This window comes from Eretmochelys imbricata, chromosome 4, assembly GCF_965152235.1.
Source record: "Eretmochelys imbricata isolate rEreImb1 chromosome 4, rEreImb1.hap1, whole genome shotgun sequence".
NCBI lineage: Eukaryota > Metazoa > Chordata > Testudines > Cheloniidae > Eretmochelys > Eretmochelys imbricata.
Genome location: NC_135575.1, coordinates 75005764 through 75029226, shown reverse-complemented (window position 1 = coordinate 75029226; position 23463 = coordinate 75005764). Strand labels below are relative to the sequence as shown.

At 41.7% G+C, this 23463-nt stretch overlaps 1 protein-coding gene across 1 annotated transcript in view; it reads right to left on the bottom strand.

The window, feature by feature from the left end:
* GALNTL6 (polypeptide N-acetylgalactosaminyltransferase like 6) overlaps positions 1-23463 on the bottom strand; it is a 906144-nt gene that overhangs the window by 105114 nt on the left and 777567 nt on the right. The window contains exons 5-6 of the mRNA XM_077814511.1: positions 22739-22924; positions 16211-16394 (exon numbers count right to left, since the gene is read on the bottom strand). Coding sequence (XP_077670637.1) covers positions 16211-16394; positions 22739-22924 — 370 coding nt within the window. The remainder of the gene's footprint in view (positions 1-16210; positions 16395-22738; positions 22925-23463) is intronic.

The following is a 23463-nucleotide window of genomic DNA, read 5'->3' as shown; positions in this document are numbered from 1 at the left end:
CTTCAGTAACTCAGCCAGAGGCTAGGGGTCTGTCTCAGAAGTGGTTGAGGTTCTGTGGCCTGCAATGTGCAGGAGGTCAGACTAGGATGATCACGGTGGTCCTTTCTGCCCTTAAGATCTATGAGGTTAAATGAGAACGATCAACTAGTTTAAGCTCAAAGTTTGCTCTTTCCTAAACATTTGTATGGAGAATATGCTCTGAATTCTAAATATCCTTCTAAATGTAGTGCTGCAAGGCATTGAAATGAAAGGTTAGATACTTCAGAAAGTTTCAAATAGTTTAGAAAACAAAAACATTTGGTTATATGGGACCTACCTAAAAATAGTTTGAGCTCCCATCCAGCAGCTAGATAAATGCTATTCCCACAGCTGTGCTAATATTATCAATGTTGTTGTAAACAAGGAAGCAAACAAAAAGCTGTGTTAATTTCAAGCTTCATTAGAAACAGAAGGAAAAAAAAATCGATGTTTGCTGAATGGAAATGGACACAATCATAGCAGAAGAAATGTTATTTTTAAGCTTCTAAAACAACATTTCAAAGGCATGGTGCTGAATATCTTGACTCACACTGTATATACTACACTTACATTTCAGCAAGTATAGCCCACTATCATGGGTAACATATCTGATACATACAGCACTACAGTGATATGTAATACATTTAATTGCTACAGAGCAATCAGGATATCTTGTCCACCTTCCTTTTGTCTCCATTGGAAACCAACATCAATACGATTCTATGGATCAACTGGCTGGACGTTTTGTTAGAGTAGATGTTTTTCATCATTCCCCTGGATCCTAATGATCATAGAATCATAGAACTGGAAGGAACCTCAAGAGGTTATCTAGTCCAGTCCCCTGAACTCATACCATAACTATTATCTTAATTATGTCACCTTTGTGATGTTGCTAAGTTCCACTGACCAATATACAAAGAAGCCTTTTGAGACATCCTCTAAATCTGGTTCTCTGACATGTCAGTGTATTCCTGCTGACAAGATTCCCAGTCTGACTCTAAATAGAAACATCCATGTTTCTGCATTAGAATATTTATACCTTTTTCTGTATTAAGCTATGACTAATCAGTATAGATCAATGAATTTAAGGTCATTGGCTTAATCAGTCTGAATAAAGTCCCACTGAATACTCTATCTAGAGATGATTTGCACTTAAAATCTCTCCTTGCACTGTGCTTGGATTTTTTAAAAGTAGCATTTGAATTGAGACATTATTCCTTTTACCAGTAGATGGAGATAGAAGTCCAGCAATTTCTCCAGGAAGCAGCTTTTTGGTGGTCTTTGCCATACTCCAACATTTGTACATATTATCTAACTATGAGGTTAGATTTCTTAACAATAATTATCTAATAATCATAATAATCATTAGATGAGACAGATAGGATTTGTCTACAACTGAAGCCAATCAATCATCTTACCGGGCACAGCCATTCTTATATACTAGTCAAGTATCTCAGCTTTACCCTGGTATTTTTAAAGAAACTTTCATATTCAGAAAAATATTAATGAACTTCAAATAGTGCCAAGTTAAACAGGGGGAAAAAAGTAGATTTGAAAAAACTGGACCTTATACTGTCAAATTTCTTAAATGTGTGATCAGTATTCTATTAATTTACAGAACTGTGATTAACAGAGGAATGACAGCATTATAGGATATATGACACCACTGTCCTCAGCACCGTACTGCTAACAAGTTTCTGGTTTTCTCTGTGCCATTAGGGGAAATGGGTAAAATTTTCAGAAGTGCATAATTCACTTAGAAGCCTGATATTGACTGCAAATGGAAGCTAGGTTTTGAAAGGACTTAGGTGATTTTGAAAATGTTACCCAATACCATCAAGATGATCACAATGGTCCATTAATCTAGGAAAATGTTAATATTGGGATGAATATAAAAAAGCAGCTATTGTAACAATAATATATTGCATTTATAGCACCTTCAACTGGGAATCTCAAATCACTTTACAAACATTAATTAAGCCTCCCAATAGACCTGTGTGGTAGCTAAATATTATTATCCCTATGTAACAAACTCAGGGTTTGTCTATATGGGAACGTTCTAAAGATACAAGCTAAGGCGTGAATTTAAGCCAATGCAGTTAACCCGGTATAATCCCCCATAAGGATGCTCTTATTCTGGTATACTTTTTTGGTTCAGCTTGTGGCTTAAGAAGGGGTTTAAGCGTAACCAAAAAAAGGACACTTTTATACTGGAATTAAAGCATTCTTATGGGGGATTATAGTGGTATAACGATACCAGTATAACTGGTAAAACTTTCCTGTGTGGACAAGCTCTTGAAGACAAAAGACCATTCTTCCTCCCCTGAATTTGCTTTAAAATGTCATGTAAAACATACTCAAATGCACTTCAAACAGCTCTACCACTGAAATCTGTTATTCTCAGAAATAATCATCACAGAATTCTGCATACTTAATATCTCCCCCACCCCCCGAAAAAACATTGCCTGCATTTTGTCCTGCTTTTCAGCTTTTTTAACCTTTTCTTTGGGTACCCTGTAAAGCTGCTAAATGGCTTTTTATATATTCTAAATGGTTCAAGTGGAAGAATGTAGGCGACTGTTAAAATCTTCTGAGTCTTCTGTTCTCTCCCTCTATTGCTGGTTTGTCATTGACCCTACAGACCCTAATTTACTACACATCCCCATGTGTTTGTACTCACAGGAAAACAAAATTGCTATATGCACTTGCACAAAATAGTCTTGAGAGGGTCTTCAAAATCAGCTAAATTGTCTGCTGTGTGGAGCCAAGAGAAAGGTGGGTGATGTGCTCTGCTCATTATTTGCTAGCTCTATTGGTGGCTAATTAACTTTGGTAATTAAAAACAAACAACGCCTTGCCAACACTGGAAGTAACAGTTACAACAATCAGACAATTAAAAAACACCAAAGATACTGATCTCCAAAATCATTTACTTGAAGGAACGATTATACTGTATTTTCCTTATATGTATAGAGCCATACGCAGTTTCCACATTGGGTCTGGGTATTTTTGGAAATGGGCAGAACTGAAAGAGCAATCTGATTGACTTATAAAGATCACAGGCCTTGCAATTTATGGAACAGCTACTGGCAAACTCTGTTTAGCCTTACTCTTCTTTGTCACTCAAAAAAGACAATGGTAGCATTTTGTAAATGAAATAATGCACTGCAGTGAATGTTGGGAGCTTTCTTGATAATTATCAGAGGAGTAGCAGTGTTAGTCTGGATCTGTAAAAGCAGCAAAGAGTCCTGTGGCACCTTATAGACTAACAAATGTACTTGAGCATAAGCTTTCGTGGGTGAATACCCACTTTGTCAGATGCTTGAGGCACCTGGTCTTTGACTCTTGCATCACAATGCCTCTGAAATGTGCAATTATCTCACAGCCACTATAACTATAGCCTCAAAAATCCCACCTGTCACGGGGATGTATACACTACACACTAGACCTGTGCTTGAGTGTCCACACTGCATTGTAAAACTAGGTTTACAATTGGTAGACCTAGGTCTCACAGCCATGCTAATGCAGCCATACTGTGCTATGGAGACCTTTTGACTCCGATCAGTGGCTTGACCTGTATTCACACTGCAAAAAGACAGGACTTGGACCTGAGTCACAGCAGGATGTGGGCTCTTACTCACCCCCTAGCAGGGTCCGAGGTGCTTGCTGATCTAAATCAGACTAATTTGTGTGTGAATGGAAGGGGGACTTGGGCTCAAATCTGAGTCACAGTCTGGGTTTAGTGTGCACTATAGACACAGTGTCTAGGGATACCTCAGAAGGTGATCTTGTCTATCCGTCCATTTTATTTCTAAGGCACCTATCACGTTGATATCAAATATTCTCCAGATATTTTTAACAAATGATTTTCATAAACTTTCTTTTCTGTAGCCTGAGATAAAACCTTGGTACTGGGGATAGCTGCAGGGGTTAAAGTAAAGGAGAGCAAAGTGGGCACAGCTTTCCTGCTTATGCTAAAAGCAGATGGAGAGATCTCCTGGTTGGATAAAGAGTGCTTCCCTACAGCTCCCCCTTCTTCACTCATGTGGTGAGAGCTTTCCCTTCCCGTTTCCATCTACTGTAGCCACTGGATACACATGCTTGTAGAGTGAAATAATAAGGGACTATGGATTGGAATCTAAGTATAGCTCTCACTCCCCCAAGCCCCTTAATCCACTGAAAACATTCTTTGCAGGAGGCACACATGCACAAATGAAAAACACTATTGCACTAACAATGTGAATATTTTACCTCACCCATCAATCACATTGCATTAGTTGGTCCCCCTGCCACTCTCTCATCTTGTTTGATAGGTTATGTAACTAGACTGTAAGCTACTGGGACAGGGACCTTGTGTTCATATCTGTCTATAAAGTTCCAAGCACAAAAGAAACAACAATATGCATTTAAACAAATAACCACATGGTTTATCTCAGTCATAGGTAAGAGAGCAGGCAATACCACAAGGCAGTATTAAGCTGTACTTTTCTGGAAATGTTTATACTTTCCCCCCTGAATAATATTCTGTCTCTATGTGTGTATATTATATACACATTAGCTATCTACCTGACAGGCTCTATCTACATAATCCATCTACTCACCTATGGAATTATATTGTACCCCATCACCATGTAATACATTGATTTCTGCGTACACGATTTGAGAAGTATTTTAAAAATACCTGACTTTTGAAGGAATTTGTATGCCCCAAAGGTAAAATATTTGTTGTTCAGAAATACAGTATGCTTACTAGTCATTTCTGCCATGGTCATCTCTAAATTTGTTTATAAATCATCAGAAGGAGAGACAAGGTGAGAGACAGTGTAAGCTCATCTCTCTCACTAACAGATGTTGGTTCAATAAAAGATATTACCTTACCTACCATGTCTTTCTAATATCCTGGAACCAACACGGCTAGAACACCACTGCATACAGGAAGAAGTCATCTATATGTAGTATATAGAAATGAACTCCATGTAAGTTCACGCCAACACTTTCTTCTATTCTATTATTTCATGTTTTCTTATATTGCCCTCATCACCTTAGTATGTGAGCGCCTTCCAGGATTGTGTTAAGCAATGTGACTACCATCTGTCACATGTGGTTCATTCTGTCTCTCTATCTTTTCCCAAGAAAATTGTATGTACAGTAATAGAATCATAGAAGATATGGGTTGGAAAGACCTCAGGAGGTCATCTAGTCCAATCCCAACTAAATCATCCCAGCCAGGACTTTGTCAAGCTGGGCCTTAAAAATCATTAAGGAAGGAAATTCCACCACCTCCCTAGGTAACCCATTCCAGTGCTTCACCACCCTCCTCGTGAAATAGTTTTTCCTAATATCCAACCTAGACCTCCCCCGCTGCAACTTGAGACCATTGCTCCTTGTTCTGTCATCTGCCATGACTGAGAACAGCCTAGCTCCATCCTCTTTGGAACTCCCCTTCAGGTAGTTGAAGGCTGCTATCAAATGCCGCCCTCAGTCTTCTCTTCTGCAGATAAAATAAGCCCAGTTCCCTCAGCCTCTCCTCATAAGTCATGTACCCCAGTCCCCTAATCATTTTCGTTGCCCTACATTGGACTCTGTCCAATATGTCCACATCCTTTCTGTAATGGGGGTGGGGGGCGGGGAACCGGATGCAATACTCCAGATGTGACCTCACCAGTGTCGAATAGAGGGGAACAATCACTTCCCTTGATCTGCTGGCAACGCTCCTACTAATGCAACCCAATACGCAGTGTAGGGTTTTGTTTTGTTTATTTTTGGTGTTGGACTTTTTGGTATTATTTTAATTTAATTAATTTCAACCAAATATGTTTTTATATTGGAGAATGCAAGGTTGAAGAAGTATACCTTGTAGTTGGAGTGGGAAGATGGTGTGGTTTATAATGGTCTTCAATTCCTATAAGAGTTCATTTCACAGTCTTGGACTGGCTTCCAAGAAAGCTCCGTTTCCTGCACAAATGAGCTTGAGCCTTATGGTAGAGAATACTACAGGACTGGAGCTGTTTGACGCAGAGTATTCAATTTGTTAGTGGAATTTTAGCAAGCGGCTCCTGCTTGTCCCCTCCAGCACATGACTGAGGTAAACAAGATGTAAATCAGATGTGTTATCATTTCAGTGTTCAGCATTGTAGAAATAAAATGATAATATAGCCAGAGAATGGGTTAGATCTACATCATGTTTGTAGATATTAGAAGAAATGATGATTTTTAGGAAATATGGAAGGCTAGGAGATTTACAAAGCACAGACTGATAAACAACCTCTAGTGACAACACGTTGTGTAGACTCTAAGGAATATAGGTTCATTCTGGCCAATATTGACATTAATTTGCACCTATAAACTTGCTAAACAATCTGGTTTGGAGGCTATCTATTCCTTAATGGGGGTTCTGGCTGACATTGGGTTACATCACTTCTGCTTTTGGGAGCTTCTACAGTACAAACACAAATGAAATGAAGATCTGTAAATCTGTAATTTTGTAAGAATGGCATTTTACCTGCACAGCTGGAATTTGGTGCACAAACTGCTCCCAGGCTCCCATACACAGAAACACCACTAAAAGTGAGAAATCTGCAATGGGATTCTGACATTATCCTATGACCCTTAGAAGCACAGGACTTGCAGACCATCAAAATCTGGGCCAAAATTCTTGTGTCCCTTGAAAAGTATATTAAGGAAAAAAAAAGTAGCTCATCTTTTCTCTTAAACTAATGGTAAGCTTAATTTTCTTCACTGGAATTTTTTCAATGGGATTTTTCTTTTTTTATAATTTTAAAAGCCAAGTCATTTAAATCAATAGGATATTGACTGATTCAAATGGTTCACCCTAAGGCAGTAAGTAACCTGGTCTCTTACTGATTTTCTTTTTCTTTTAGAAGGAAATTAAGGTCCTTAAGAATTTTCCTTTGGACTTCTCCAATTTAAATGTGTTTATGTTGGTTTCAGTAACCCATTCTATAGATATGCTGTTGTGTATAAGAGGAGCTGTGTAGTGTGGTACTTTGTAAATTAATGCAATACTTGTGGGAGGCAGCAGGTTGACAACTGTAGAAATTGGTGATTTCATTTGAGATATCCTTTCAGTTTTTGTGTTAAAATCCAAAATCCAAAGTGAAAGTGATATTTGGAGAATGTCAACTCCCACATATTGAAACCAAAGAAAATGATTACATAGCTCTAGTCATCTGAGACAGGCCATCAAGTAATTGTGAGCAGTTTGATAAGTACTGTTTTGGGAGGGATTTGAACTGCTTATTGGTGGTGTATTGAAAACTGCGTCAAAATGGTAGGCTCTCTGAAAATTTCAGGGATTTTTCCTGGTCCTGCTTATAGGCTAAGGGACTCTGTAGGGAAGCATGCGATCTGAGCCTAGCAGCAATCAATCAGCACACAGCTGGCCTCACATAAGGTGGGGTGAGTTGTGCTTCTATGATTTAGGGAGCAGCCTGATTTGTTTGTTTCTGTTTTGGGGGGCTTGTGGGTTATTCTGACTTCTAAGAAATAAAGTAGTGTTACATTTCAACCTTCCATCAAGAGTATTTGATGTTTTTATCTAACTTCTCAATCAAAATTGTTTGCTGGGGTAACTCTAGAAAAGTCAGTGAAGTCACATCAGCAGAAGGTTTGGCCTTGATGAACTTTACACCTCAGATTAACACAATGTTAATTAAACACACGCATCTGTCTCTTATTCACTTATTTTTGGTGAAAACTTATTGGGTTATACAGAAACATTGTTGTTCACTCCCACAGGAGGTAGAGCCACATTAACAGGGGGAGGGAATATGGGTGTGTCATGGGTGTGGCAGTTTTTGCCTGTGGGTGTGTCAGTTTTTCTATTTTTCATTACAAAAATCTTATGATCTTCATAGTACCACAGGATTAGGAGAACACAAAAAGGTATCAAAGTTATTGTTGACTGTCTTTGATCTTCTTCCAACCACAGCTTAACTAAACCAGAAAATCTGGCCCTTAGTCTATGCAAACTCACATGGTCTGGAGGCTGTCTTTATGCTGTATATCCTGTGAATACCCAGCATGGACTAAAACACAACCGAACTATGCTCAGATAGAAAAAGAAATACTGGCAACTGTTCCTGGTTGTGAGAGGCTTTATGAATACGTTTATGGGCAGAGATCAGTCATAGAAGACACAGACTATAAAGCAGCGGAAGCCATATTACAGAAATCATTGTCCAAAAGCACTACCTAAACTTCAGAAAATGATCATAAAATTGCAAAAAGCATTTGTCAAATGTGAAATACAGGCCTAGTAAGGAGTTTCTGTGAGCTGACATGCTTTCAAGAGAACGTATAAATAGTGAAAGCAAGGAGCTGCAAGAAAAGGGTCGAGAAGTAAATATGACTCCATTTCTAAAATAAAAATGTGTCAAGTTCAGACAAGACACAAACCTTACAATAGTTTGCAAGAGTAATTCTAGATGCAATTCAAAGAGAAGGTGACTGGCAATCAGCTACGCCATCCACTCCAAATTCATATGTCATAACCAACCTGAAGGTCTGTCCCAGAAGAGGAACCAAAGACATCAATACAAATTCAAGGAAGCTACTGGTTTCCTTTCCTTGTGAAGATCCAGAATGCAACTGAAATTCTCTCTCTATATTGATGCCTCACTGCCCCAATAGTATTTGAGTGTCTCACAATCTTTAATGTATTTAGCCTCATAACACGCCTGTGAGGTATGGAAGTCTTAATACGCCTATTTTACAGATGGGGAACTGAGGCAAAGAGAGGCTAAATGACCTGCCCAAGGAAGTCTGCAGTGGAGTAAGGACTCACACCCAGATCTCCCAAGTCATAAGCTAATGCCCTAACCACTGAACCATTCTCTCTCTCTTATGATCTGAAAAACAACACACTCTCATCCTGTCTAGTAAAAAATTCCAGGAGCAAACAACAGGTTTGAAGGTGGCAGATCTACTTCAGCAGCTGATCAGGGCACTTCAGAAAGAACTACGCTGAAGGCAATACGTAGTTCTAGGGCCATATAGACATGGAGTTTCACAGGTGGAAGTCAGCAGTTCAGAGATCATAGCTATTGACAGATGTCCATTAAGGAGCAGAATAATCCTCTCAGCTGTCAGGTCATTCCAATAACATATTATTATTATTATTATAATTTATTTGTATTCCAATAGCTTCTAGTAGCACCCCCTTCCCCACCTCAATCATGGCTGAGGGCTCCATTGTGCTAGGTGCTGTACAAATATATAACAAAGAGTACCTGCTCTGAACAGTACCCTATCCTTCCTCCTATATATCTCTGTATGTTTAATGCATTGGTTTTATTAGTTTGTGATTGCTAAGTGGTTGTTTTGAATTGATATTGTAATTTATTTGGATCTGATAAAAATGAATTGTAACAGTAGCCACTGGTATCGATAATTACTAATGCCTGCCACATGCCAGGGGTATGAACATTTTGTAACACTAATCAATATCATCTGATGGGTGCCAGGGAATAAAGAGCAGTCTCTTCCCAGCACTCTTGTGTATCAAACCACTATTATATTTAGCAGACCCATTTAACTTAGCACAGAAGAGCTGGGAAGCCTGCATGATCCCTAAGGATCACCATATATATGTTACTGTCATAAATATAAAGGGAAGGGTAAACACCTTTAAATCCCTCCTGGCCAGAGGAAAAACCCTTTCACCTGAAAAGGGTTAAGAAGCTAAGATAGCCTCACTGGCACCTGACCAAAATGACCAATGAGGAGACAAGATACTTTCAAAGCTGAAGGGGGGGGGAAACAAAGGGTTCTCTCTGTCTGTGTGATGCTTTTGCAGGGACCAGAGCAGGAATGCAGGTCAGAACTCCTGTAAAAAGTCAGTAAGCAATCTAGTTAGATATGCGTTAGATTCTGTTTTGTTTAAATGGCTGATAAAATATGTTGTGCTGAATGGAATGTATATTCCTGTTTTTGTATCTTTTTAAAACTTAAGATTTTGCCTTGAGGGATTCTCTATGTTTTGAATATGATTGTCCTATAAGGTATTTACCATCCTGATTTTACAGAGGTGATTCTTTTACTTTTTCTTCAATTAAAATTCTTCTTCTAAGAACCTGATCACTTTTCATTGTTCTTAAGATCCAAGGGTTTGGGTCTGTGTTCACCTATGCAAATTGGTGAGGATTTTTATCAAGCCTTCCCCAGGAAAGGGGGTGTAGGGCTTGGGGGGATATTTTGGGGAGGAGGCGTTTCCAAGTGGGCACTTCCCCTGTTCTTTGTGTAACACTTTGGTGGTGGCAGTGTTTAACCTAACCTGGTAAGAATAAGTTTAGGGGGTCTTTCATGCAGGTCCTCACATCTGTACCCTAGAGTTCAGAATGGGGAAGGAACCTTGACAGTTACAGATGAGATTTTAAATTTCATTGGACAAACTGCTTTCTGGGGATGTATACTGGAGCTTCGATGGAAGAATTTAGCTTGTAGGGATAAATCCTGGTCCAGTGAAATCCATGGAAGTTTTGCCATTGCCTTCAATGGGCTGCACATTCAGGGTACATGCACTGGCATCATAAAATCAACATAGTTTGTGGGATGGGCTGCTGGGTCACTCACACATTTCCAAAGTCATAACCTTTATGCAAGTTTTAGTCGAAAACCAATTTGTGATGAGCAAGTTACAAAGGAATGAAAGTGGGGGTGCCTGACTGAAAAGCTGATAGATGCACTGCAGCTATGCTCCCAGTTCTGCTCTAATTAGGAAGGAAGATGCAGCTTGAATGACAATGCGGATGTATGTACAGTAAGACATACCCACACTTTTGTTTCAAATGGCTAAAACAGTCCAGATTCTTCCCAGTCAAGTGAATTTTATACAGAAATACAGTGTCCGGTAAGAAGATGCAACTGCCATACGTAATCAACTGCCAAACTGGACGACAGTAAAAACAAAAACAAAAGTATTTTGATTCCAAAGTTACCAGCTCAGCTGGCTATGGAGTTCAGCAAGCTGCCAAATACCGTCACAGCAAAAGCCTACCCGACAACAGTTCCGATTGTTAGGGGCTACTCACACAATTTTCTCTGCTTGTGTCCACTGCAGCAATATTTTGATTGTGTGCAGACAGAACGCAAGTCTCTTGTTCAAATAATATAGAAGCTGTGCTTTAGTCTTCAGTATTGTGGTCTGCTTTCTGATGTGCAGCACATCTTAGGCTGAGGTGACCTTCCATGCTAAAACACACACTGTGCCAGCATCTTCAATAGGGGAGAAAAAACAAACCAAAACAAAAAAGAAAAAACCACCACCACCATTTTTGAATCACATAGCTATTAACTACTGGTATCTTATTTTAAAAGTTGGCAATTTCTCAGTTCATTAAGAATCTGCCCAGATCGGAAACGGTTGGCAAGAAGTACAGCTATTAGAATACCAATGGCAAAATATTTAGCCTAACAAAAAACAAAATAAAAATAAAATCCCTACTGCTTACAGAATAGTAGTGTGTTGTTGGTTGAATCTGCCTTTAATGTCAGTACACACATACCTAAAGCGAAATGGTTCAACTTTACTGCTGCAAAAACTGTCTAGGTCAATTAACTTTCGGATGGTCTAGGCTTGTAATGTTTACCTTGTTTGTCATATGCTATGTATTAAAAGCATCAGATATTTTTCAGCCTGTGAAAATAAGTGGAGTAGAAGCTGTATTTTTTCTGCATAAAGAAAAGCAGTACTGGCTTTGAATGACAAAATAATAATCGCTAGTCAAAGCAAAACCACGCTGCTTTTTAGCAATGCTTTGGTCCATTTTGTTCTTGGAAAGAAAGTACTTCTGAATGGAAGAACTGACCTAGCACAAAATGCCTAGGGTTGCCACGAATGTTCCCTCTAATTTTTGACAGGCTGTGTGTGCAAAAAATTTCTTCTGTGCAAATTTTTGTACTTCTGTGCAAATTTTTGTGCATGCGGTGTTTTGCCATGTGCACGGGGTTTAGGATCTGTGTGCGAGTGCACACGCGCACAGCTTAGAGGGAACAGGTTTTCCCAAGATTGCCCCTTTTTTGAGATAGCTGTTCCAAGAAATATAGAAGCCTTTCCAGGACATTAGAAGTCCTGGTTTTTGTTAGCAGAGTCACCTCTCGAGCAGCTGCTAGTGGGATCTCTTCTTCCTTTTCCTCCTGTGTGGTGATGCTGCTCACCCTCCGTCCTTGCTGCTCCATGGCTTTCCGTCAGGAGCCTTTAAGCAGCCACTGCTTCCTACCTGACCAATAAGCTGATGAAGAGAGCAAAAAGAGCTCATGTCAGCAGCTTCACTGTGCCCTGTTCCTCACCATGGGGTGACTGCTTCTGCTCAGCAGGGGCCCGGCTCCGCCTCCTGGAGCCACCTCCTGTCTCCCACACTGCTGCCCACTTCTGTACTCCCCTCTTCTAGCTCAGAATGGCCCCTCTTTTGTACCTCAGAGGTGGCAGCCCTATGGCTACCTTGTATTCTGCCTCCCAGTTTGTGATGTAAAGTAGTGGTCCCTGGGAAGTTAACAGAAAGACTCCCATTGCCTTTGGTAAACACTGGATCAAACCTGATATTGTCTGCTGCAACCAAGAGAACTCAAATCACCTCAGAGGTGCCAAGTACTACAGGCCTGATTAAATCCTTCCTTGCACCTGGTGTAGTAATTTACATCTGTGATGAATGAAGGCAGTCAGTGTCAGATGCTACCATTCTGACTGAGTAACATTTTGTGCAAACTTTGCACAGAGCTCTATAACTACATAAGGTGTAAAACCTTGTTTGCACTGGAAATTTGAACCGCTTTAACTATACTGGTACAGCATAGTCCCTGTCAAGGTTCCTCCCCAACTCTGAACTCTAGGGTACAGATGTGGGGACCTGCATGAAAACCTCCTAAGCTTACTTTTACCAGCTTAGGTTAAAACTTCCCCAAGGTTCAAATTAATTTTATCCTTTGTCCTTGGAATAACCACTGCCACCACCAAACTCTAACTGGGTTTACTGAGAAACGTAGTTTGGACACGTCTTTCCCCCCAAAATCCTCCCAACCCTTGCACCCCACTTCCTGGGAAAGGTTTGGTAAAAATCCTCACCAATTTGCATAGGTAACCACGGACCCAAACCCTTGGATCTGAGAACAATGAAAAAGCATTCAGTTTTCTTACAAGAAGACTTTTAATAGAAATAGAAGTAAATAGGAGTAAAGGAATCACCCCTGAAAAATCAGAATGGTAGGTACCTTACAGGGTAATTAGATTCAAAACATAGAGAATCCCTCTAGGCAAAACCTTAAGTTACAAAAAAGACACACAGACAGAAATAGTCATTCTATTCAGCACAATTCTTTTCTCAGCCATTTAAAGAAATCATAATCTAACACATACCTAGCTAGATTACTTACTAAAAGTTCTAAGACTCCATTCCTGGTCTATCCCCGGCAAAGCAGCATACCGACAGACACACAGACCCCTTGTTTCTCTCCCTCCTCCCAGCTTTTGAAAGTATCTTGTCTCCTCATTGGTCATTTTGGTCAGGTGCCAGCGAAGTTACCTTTAGCTTCTTAACTCTTTACAGGTGAGAGGATTTTTCCTCTGGCCAGGAGGGATTTTAAAGGGGTTTACCCTTCCCTTTATATTTATGACAGTCCCCTAGTGTGGACACAGTTGTATTGATTTAAAGATGTTTATACTGGGATAGCTATTTCCATATGGGAAGGAAAATAAGCTGTACTGTTATAAGACACTTTGTACCCATATAACTGTGTCCATACTTGGGCTTGTACCAATATAACAATATTGGCAAAAAAACCCCCATCCCCCGCCAACCATCATGTCTACACTTGGATACTGTATAGAGTACACACAGCACAGGTATAAATAGCAATGTAGATGGTGAGGCACTGCTTAGGCAAGTAAAGATACACCTGAACCCTAGGATATGTACCCCACAGAGGCTGTCTACAAGATGTGCTTCCCATGTCTACACTGCTATTTTTAACAGTATAGTGTTCTGCTGTCTCCCCACAGACAGAGCCTTTCCCTCACCACAGTAAAAGGCTCTGGCAGTGGGGAAAGGCTCTGGCAGCTTTATAGATTACAGCATCTAAAGAAGCTGCCTGTATATGTATGATATTGTATTTTACTTGTCTTGTGTCTGTGTTACAGGTTGTTTTGACATTACTAGACTACATATACCATGTAGACTGTCCTTGTTTATGATGCCTCTTTATAAAAGACATTATACAAAGATAATATTTTTAAAGATAGTGAATAAACACAAGAGTTGTTTTTCACCCAATGCACTTTGTTTTTGTCTTAAATGCACACACCATTTCTCATCTTTCTTCAGTTACCAGATTTTACCATTGTTTTGGATATAAACTTTTAAAAAACACATTAACTTTTGCAGAAGCAGTCTGCATATTGTTTAAATGGTATATTTAACCATGGAGAACTTTATTCTAACCCATCCCTTTGGAATCCAAAAAAATTCAAAAGTTTATATAGGGACTTATAGGTGCCATTACTCTAAGGATAATATCTGCTATGCCATATTGTAGTGCTTATTTTTGCCATTTTATTGACTGCAGGAAAACAGTGAAAACCTGCCTTTGACTTGCTAGTATAAAAGCTAGGGCTGCCTGGAGATGCATTAATTATTTCTTTGTTTTGAATAGAACATACTGATTTAATGTCTCCCTTTTAATTCTTTTTTTTTCTCTCCTCTGAGAGTTGAGTACTGCAAAACATTAGAAAAATGCAAGTGTTACAAAAAATAGCTCTGAACAAGAGCTGGAGGACTGCAATTGTTGGTGGTGGAAGCCATGTGTAAAGGTGGGGCTCGAAATCTGGACTAGACTATTCGAAGTGCTAGGTGACTTCTGGTCTGGAAGCAGGGAATAGGTAGATGGCAAGCAAAGATGACTGTCCAAGGGACATAGAAGGCATCGGGAGTACATTTTGTAGTACATTTCCCAGTGGGAAGGCATTGGAGGACTAGTGGCTCTTGAGCATTGTGTTGCAGCGCTAGCCTGCATCCACATTACAGAGTAGTCATGTTAGCAGCTAATAAATTGTGGTTGCTCTGACACCGTTGCACATGAGTGAGGGGACTTTGTGTGCAGACAGGGTCAAGATAACTGGAGCAATCTAGTTATAACACAACTTAACTTTGCAGTGAAGATAAGCCCAAGGAATCAGCATCTTTTCCCCCTGGGACAGAACCTGTCAAATCCACGGAAACGGTGCTGCATTCTGCACAAATCAGACCCAATGTTTTAGGTAGTGCTGGGCTTTGAGACCAGAGAAAGTTTTTTTGATGTTTTTAGACTGTGCAAATCTGAATGGCAGGTCTAGATACAATGCTGAGTTTCAGTAATGGACAATGAGAGCATCAGAGCAAATCTCATTGCCAGCCCTGCTGGGTTGTGAGCTGCATGACTGATTCTGAAAGTTTAATGAACTAAGCCAGGTTTCTCTCTCTGCTGATGAGGATAAATCCTATGTTGTCCTTACATGACAAGAATAAAATAAAATAAAAATAGATCCAGCTTTGTGGAGACTAGTAGGTCATTACTATGAATTATCTGATCCATACAATACCAGGATCTGACATGGTCTTATCAGATATTATTTACAAATCAGCTTGATATTGTTCTGCTTTGATAGGACTGTGTTTAAATTATAGCAATACATAGACAGTAGCAATACCATCCATCATAAACAGAGCCTTTTCTAGCAGAATGTGGACTCAGCTATTGGTGCAGCTATTGCATTAATCTTCAGCAAAAGAATCAAACTAAAGTATGTTCAGGAAATATTCTGAGGAATAAGAAGACAATAACTATAGTCACATTTATTTCTTGTCCTCTCCCAACTCTTCTTTCCCACTAACTACAAGTATGTGTTTCTGTCTTGGTCTCTCTCTTACGCACAAAGGCCTCTTCCCTGCCCTCCTCCCCGGCATCCTGTTGACACATGCCAGAGGCAAGGAAACTCTGTGCATCCAAGCACACCCTCTGCTATTTCATAACTTGTTACACTGACCTTTTCTCACTGTTCTGCCGTTTGTGGCTTTTTGCTTTTATTACCTTTAATTAGGGCTAATTGGTCTAGAAAGCCCTGGGCTTGGTGTTTCTGTTATCACAGTTACCTTATTTGCTCTCTCTGCCTTTTGCTCGAACTCTTCCCTTTACTGCTACTTACTCAAAGGGGTCACTGGGATCAGACCTCTGGAGCTCTGGAGGAATCGGTATTCTTTTGTAGTACATTTCCCAGTCGAAGGCTCCTCGCATGGCATCCCCCGCCTGTGCCTCATAGCCAAAGTGATTGTGGTCAATGACATCAATCATGGGACACACAATGGTTTTGTGGTTTAGTGCAATCTGGTCTGAAAGATGAAAGCAGAAAATAGGAAATGGCATGTCTAGTCAAGCCATCTATCATATTACAAATCCCCCAGGTTTTTTGAAGTTTGAAGATTGCCTGCTTAGTTCCCTACGGCCCCCAAATCATTTCACTTTTCAAATCTGCATCAGACCTTTATCTAAAGTGGACTTAATGCAGTTGGGCATTGATTAGAAGCAATTATAATTCTTTAAAGCTAGTCACATCCCAGTGAGACCCAGAGAAGTCCAGTCATCTATATCTCTGTCATTTGCTACTCTGGGCTGTCCCCAATCTGTCAACAAAGGAACTAGCCAGTAAGTAAAATATAAAAACACTACTTGTTTAGTGTGAGGTCTGTACAGCGGGAACTTGAAGAGGAAATGCTTTCCCATTTATTTGTGTTTCAATGTATGAATACAGGACCTCGCAGTAATTCTGCATCTGCTGTTGTGGCATTTTAGTGTGCACCAGTTTCTAATTCAAACACTGAAAATTAAAGGTGGACTCCAAAGCCAGAAGCAACAACATGCAAAAAAGTATTGCTCGTTTCTATGAGGAGTGAAGAAGGCTCCAGTGTATTCTTTTCTCTCCCTCTCTCTTTTGAGAAGTGTCAGTGTGAGACTCAACTTCCCACCTTTCCTCATTTGAGGTTTGGAAAAGGGGCAGCTCTGAGATGTCCAGTAGCGTGAAATGGTTATGTCGGGAAGTTGTGTCGTCTTTTCAGACTTACCCCTCTAATGGTGAAACACAGTAAAAACACGTTAATTATCTCACAAAAATCTGCAGGCCTCCTCTAAAAAGCTGTAATGAGGTTTCCTATTATTAGGATATAATTACTAAAAGTAACAACATGGACTAGTGCGCCAGGTAGTATTATACTTAATTACCACCACCATGTCAGTTTTAATACCATCTTTTTTCAATGGCAGTCCTGGCAACAGTCAACATGGGATTATGACACTTTGGCTCTGATGCTCTCCTCTAGTTTCACAGATGGAGGGAAGCTAAAGCATATGGGTTTGGGGGCACTGGGCAGGTAGAGAGGTGGCTTACTAGCATAAGCCTATCCCTTCCAGGAACCTGCAGAAGCCTCTCCCTGAGAGCAGATGGCAGGATTGGAACCCTCTGCATCAGAAAAGGGCACAGATAGGCATAGAGAGAACTGGGTTAGAGTGGTGCTCACTCACCTTGGCATCATCTTCCTTCAAACCTGCAATACTGGCAAGTGTGGCACTGATCTATGGAACCCATTCCTCCCTCAAGAGCACTGTAGTGAGGTAGCCTGCCCCTCTAAAGCTTAGTGGTCTGCCCCATACAAGTAGCCCTGCCTACCACACCTGGGATGAGGTGTACAGTTTAATTAGTAGAACCAGTTGGATAAGGAGGAGCTGATTCTCCTATAAAGAGGAACAGGACACTTCAGAGAATTGGGGGGGATGGAGAGAATAGGGAAAGAAACATTATAGAGACTGCTAGGAGTGAGTAAGCTCCAGCAGGAAACCCTGAGTCTTCAGGAAAAAAGACTCCAGGGAGGGGAAACCTCAGTGTGAAAGACAGAGTGAATGAGAAAGAGTTGCTGAAGATTTGAGGACTTTTGTTTTGGGATTGATTTTGTTATGTTAATAAACTCAGCTCCAAGGAGGGGTGTGTTGTCTCGTAGTTTGTCTCGTAGTTTCAGGGGCCCTGAGTTGAAGAGACGTGAGAAAACTGAGGCAGGACTGCTGAAGAGTGATCTCAAGCCATAAGGGCATGCTCAGGAGGCAGCCCGCCAGCCCATTTACAGGGCTCTTTCATGGCAATATGGCTCTTGATGGAACCATATTATTACGTGTGCGCGTGTGAGGAAATACCGATCCACCGTTCAAATTGATCAGCCTTCTGCAGAAGGGCTGAGAGTAACTGCTCTCTCTCTCTCTCACACACACACACTTGAAGAGGTACTGTAATGACAGCTGAGCTATGGTTGAAATCCAGTGTAACTCCCTTTCCAACTGCTCATAATTCTCTCAAAATTCCTTTTCGTCTGAAAATTTCTGTGCTCAGCTTTTGCCCAGAGACCATTTCTTTTGGAAAGTTTCAACAAAATCTGTTCATTTTTAAATTGTGCATTTAAAAAAAATGCACCAAAAAAAACCCCCAAACCAAAAAGCGTATGTGCCAGTAATCAGAACATTTCACTGTTGCTATACTGCTCTTGTGGTGAGAGAGAAGTCCTGGTCTATATGAGAACACTGCACTGCTTTAACTAAAGGTACAAGGCGGGTCTTTGTCTCTCTAATGTTCTGGGACCGACATGGCTACAACTACACTGCGTTAACTAAAGGAGTGACTTTGAACCGATCTGGTTAAACCACAGCAAACAAACCTTGTGTGGACACTCATTTCAGTATAAGGGTGGCTTATTTCTGATTAGTGTAGATCAATTAGGAATCAGTTTAAGCTAACCCCAAATAAGCCACTCTTATTTTGTATTAAAAGTTTCCATACATGGGCTTGCACCAGTTAAAACACAATTTGACTTAAAATGTTGCAACTTTCTCATGTTATAAAACCCTAAGTGATTATTCTTTTCTCAGCCCTAGTATTTGTGAGGTCTCAACCAGAGGCACTGTTCAGAAATAGGGGCAGGGCAGGCTGATAAACACAGAAAACCTTCACACTAGAACACAGTTGAGTTTGTCTCACTGTCAGGACTTTTCAACATGCTCTGCAGATCCATTCAGACATAATAAGGGCAGCCTAGCTCACCCTGTGGATGCAGCATCAGAGCAGTAAGTGCCAAATGTGCCATCTGCTTCACTAGAGTTTCATCTAGTATCATTCAAAAAATGCAGGAGGCGTTAAAAGAGCTACGAGGTGCATCCTTCGGTTAAAAATGTACAAATAGGTATTTAGAACCACTGTCAATAGAGGGCCAGATGCTGCTCCCATTTAAGCAACTAGAAACTTTTCATTTACTTTAAAGGGAGTAAGACTGGTCCTGAAATGGTTTATTCCTCCCTTTAGGAAGACATAGTGCAGGCTGCCCTTGAAACTTTTCTTTTTTTGTTCATCTTACGTTTGCTTTGCTTTATTTTCTTTTTCAAGTTCCAGGTCTAATGGGTGATTCTTGGTAGGGTTGCCAGGCATCCGTTTTTTGACTGAAATGCCCGGTTGAAAAGGGACCCAGTTGGCTCTGCTGACCAGGCCATTGGAAGTTTAGTTGGCCGCATGCAGTGGGGCAGACAGGTTGCCTGAGTGACTCCCAGAAAGCTGCTGGCATCTTCCTCTGGCTTGTAGGCTTAGGGGTGGCCATGAAAGCTCCATGTGCTGCTCCCCTGCTCCAGTACTGGCTCCGCAGCTCCCATTGGCTGGGAACTGTGGCCAATGGGAGCTGCGGGGGCAGCCCCTGCACCTAGGACACAGAGGGAGATGTCGGCAGCTTCCTGGGAGCCGCCTGAGGTAAGCGCTGCCCAGAGCCCACCCCCTCCCCACACACCTGTCCCAATCCGAAGCCCCCTCCTACACCCCAAACACCTCATCTCTGGCCCCGCCCCAGAGCCCGCACCCCCAGCCCAGAGCCTTCACCCCCTCCCACACCCCAACCCCCGTGCCTCAGCCCGGAGCCCTTCCTGAACCCTGAATCCCTGATTTCTAGCCTCACTCCAGAGCCCACACCCCAACCCCTGCCACATTCCGAACCCCTTGGCCCCAGCCCAGAGCCCTCTCCTGCACCCCAACCCCCTCATATCCAGCTCCACCTCAGAGCCTGCACCCCCAGCTGGTGAAAATGAGCAAGTGTGGGGGAAAGTGAGTGACGGAGGGAGGGGGATGGAGTGAGCGAGCGGGGCCTTCAGAGAAGGGGTGGGGCGGGGTGGGGCAAGGGTGTTTGGTTTTCTGCAAATGGAAAGTTGGCAACTCTATCCTTGGTTTCTGCAAATAGAAAGTTGGCAATCCTATCCTTTGTAATATTTAAAAACCAGACACACCAGCAGTAATTCTGCAACCTCTCCTTCCCTTCCCCATCTCTCCAAAGCCCCGTCCCTTCCCCACCCCTTCCCCTAGGCCTCACCCCTGCCCTGCCCCTTCCCCTAAGGCCCCGCCCCATTCACTCCTCTTTCCCCATTGCTCACTGCTTTTCCCCTCTCCTGCTTTCCCTGCGTGGAGCTGGAGCTGGGATCTGCAGCCACCCGATCAGGTAGGAGGCAGCCCTGGCTGAGTAGCGGCTGGTGCAGGTGATGACTTGGTGCCTCCCCCCCCTCAGTAACTGGACTTTGGGTGTCCGGTCTGATCTGCACCATCAGGTCCCCTTTTCAACCTGACTTTCTGGTCAAAAACCAGACACCTGGACGTCCTAGCCTTAGGCCTCAGTAGGTCAGAAGCATAAAGATTTTTGCACTAGTTGAGGGATGCACTGAGCAACATCCAGTTAACCCTTAAATCTCAACAGCAGGCAGAAGACTTCCATCTGTGCTAGATAAGGTGAGCTCATCCAGTGGTTTCAGCAGTGACCTGATTGTGTAGCTTGTGGAAGCCTACTGGTTTCTGTGCTCCTTCACACGACCAGCAGCTTGAATTTTACATGAAGATGGTGCGCTTCTTAATAAAAGGTTAATGCTGATGCTGAAAATAAGGAAAAGTGATAACTAGGGAATAGACTGGATACATAATTTGGGTACCCTAACAGGGGTACTATTTCAGATTTCGGTAGGTAAGGGGCAACTTTAACCGTGATTCTAAAGGTTATGTAGGCACCTGAAAGCTGTCAGGCTTTTTTTCAAATAATAGGGGGGATGCAATCAAAAATTATAACTCAAAGGGTGTGTGTGTCTCAACTCAAAAAGTTTGAAAACCGCACAGGGTGCAGGCAGGGGATAGCTAGGGGCTGTGTGCAGAGAGGCTAGCTCAGGGTGCAGGCAGGGGATAGCTAGGGGCTGGGAGGGGTGTAGCTCGGGTACGGAGAGGGGCTGTGTCCGAGGGGGGCATGCTGTTCTGGGGCTGGCTGTGCGCTCAGTCCCTAGTTGGCACAGTGGTGGCAGCTCCGCAAGGCAGGAGCTGTGATGAGGGGCATGCTTTGCTTGCTTGGCTACACAATGGGTAGTAGGGAGGGGGACACCCCAACATGAGGCCCTGTTGGCTCTGCGCAGGAGATTGGGATTCAGGCTCCCAGTCCCGAGCAGCTTTGCCAGCAGCAGTTCCATGTCAGGGGCAAGGGGCAATGCTATGGCTGCAGATGGCAACGGGAGGAGAAGGGGCTGCATCTTCCCCCTGCTGAGAACTTCACCCAAATATGGTAAAAAACCCAACTCGGGGTCTCCTCCTGCCTTCCCTAAATGGTGCCCCTGTAACTCTAGTCAGAAAGTATATGGGCTTAAATTTTGTGAATTATGTTGGTACTGATCTGACAGGGATATTTAGGGAGACTGTTTATTGGCCTTCTGGGTTATGTTGCATGGTTCAGAAACAGAACTAGGCATTTTGCTGCTTGAATATGTTTAATCAGCATGTTTTGCCACAAAACCAGTTCCAGCAGCAAAACTCAAGACATAATACCATTCACTGAGGAAAGGCTAAACTGCCATCCTTATGAGAGATGCTTTTACTGAAAAAAAGAAAAAAAGTTTCTTGTCTGTACTCAAGTAAGGAAGCACTCATCTCTCTCTGTAGGGGTGAGTAGTCAGGTGTGTAGGGAAGGGAGCATTATTTCCTGACTTAAATCCTAGACTACTTACAACTGTTTCTTCCCATGCTTTGACTAATGGAGCTTCGCTGGTTCCAGCTAGAATCCAGCAAATAGCAAATCATCCTTTCTGAGCTTCCTATTGTGAATGCAGTTATTGGGTTTAACTCCAAAATCTGGGATATATTTACAACAAAAGCTGATTTAGTGGACCGTGGAAGACTAAGGAGTACAATAGTGCATACCAAACATTACTTAATGCTCTTAGGTTTACAGTACATTCCTTACCTAGTACTAGATTTAGAGGTCTCTTTTTTAAAAAAGAAATTAAGCTATGGGAGAGCAGAACTATATTGCAGAAGTTATACTAGTCATCTCTGGAATAAAGAAGCTCAGATTCCTGTGTTTTGTCAAACAAACAAGCTCTTTCTTATACGGACTTTTTCCAGGTAACCAGTATATATATCTGTCCAATTATTGCAGCAAAAATCAGTGGTGTACTGTATATGAAGGTCTAGAAATCTCATGCTGTGTGTGGGATATCAGAATTGTCACAGGCCACCTGCAGTACAGTACTAACCTTTTTATATAGTGCAAGGATCTGCTTATTTTGGGGCACAAGTTTAATTCTTGGAACTATACCATGTGTTCTGACATTAATGGCCAATTAATGTTCAAGCACTTACTAAGCAATGGAGGTAGCCAATTCACGTTGACTTCACAATGGGAGTCCAGGAACGTCAAGACTTCTCCTTTAGCCATTGAGGCTCCCAGCAATCTGGTCCGAATCAGCCCTTCTCGTTTCTTGGTGCGCACAATCCTCACTTTGGCAAAGCGGGCCATGTACTCCTCCAACTTCTCTTTCAAGTGTTCTGGAAAGAAGGGGAAAAGGGTAGAGGTGTCAGCCATGGAGGGCCAAACTAAGAATGGGCATGTGCAGATACCACTATAAGCATTCAGCGCCCTTTTATTTCTTGTAATTTCAAATCCTTCAGTATCTGCTGTAAACCCTTTCTGAGATGGTTCTTAAATTGCAAATGATCTTTGTGCTAATACACAGAGGAAACCACTGACATTCTAGACCTTTTACTGCTACTTAACTGCTACTGGCAAGTTGCCATGCACCATATAATCACAGCCAAAACAACTGCAGAATGTTCACCCATTCTCTAGTTCCTGCAGCCCAAGGCCAGATGATCATCCTGACATATGGTTTTCAAACAATGCCCTTTCCAAGCAGGCTTTCTACTTTTATTAATTATGTAAGAAGATGCATGGAAAGCAATTTTTAAAAATTAAGTGTTAAATCAGCACGACTAAATTATTTTTTATGAGGAGGGCAAATAAACTAGCAAGTGGTAACTGGCTAGGAGCTTGAAGCAAATGGATGGCTGCCTTGCAAATAAAATTA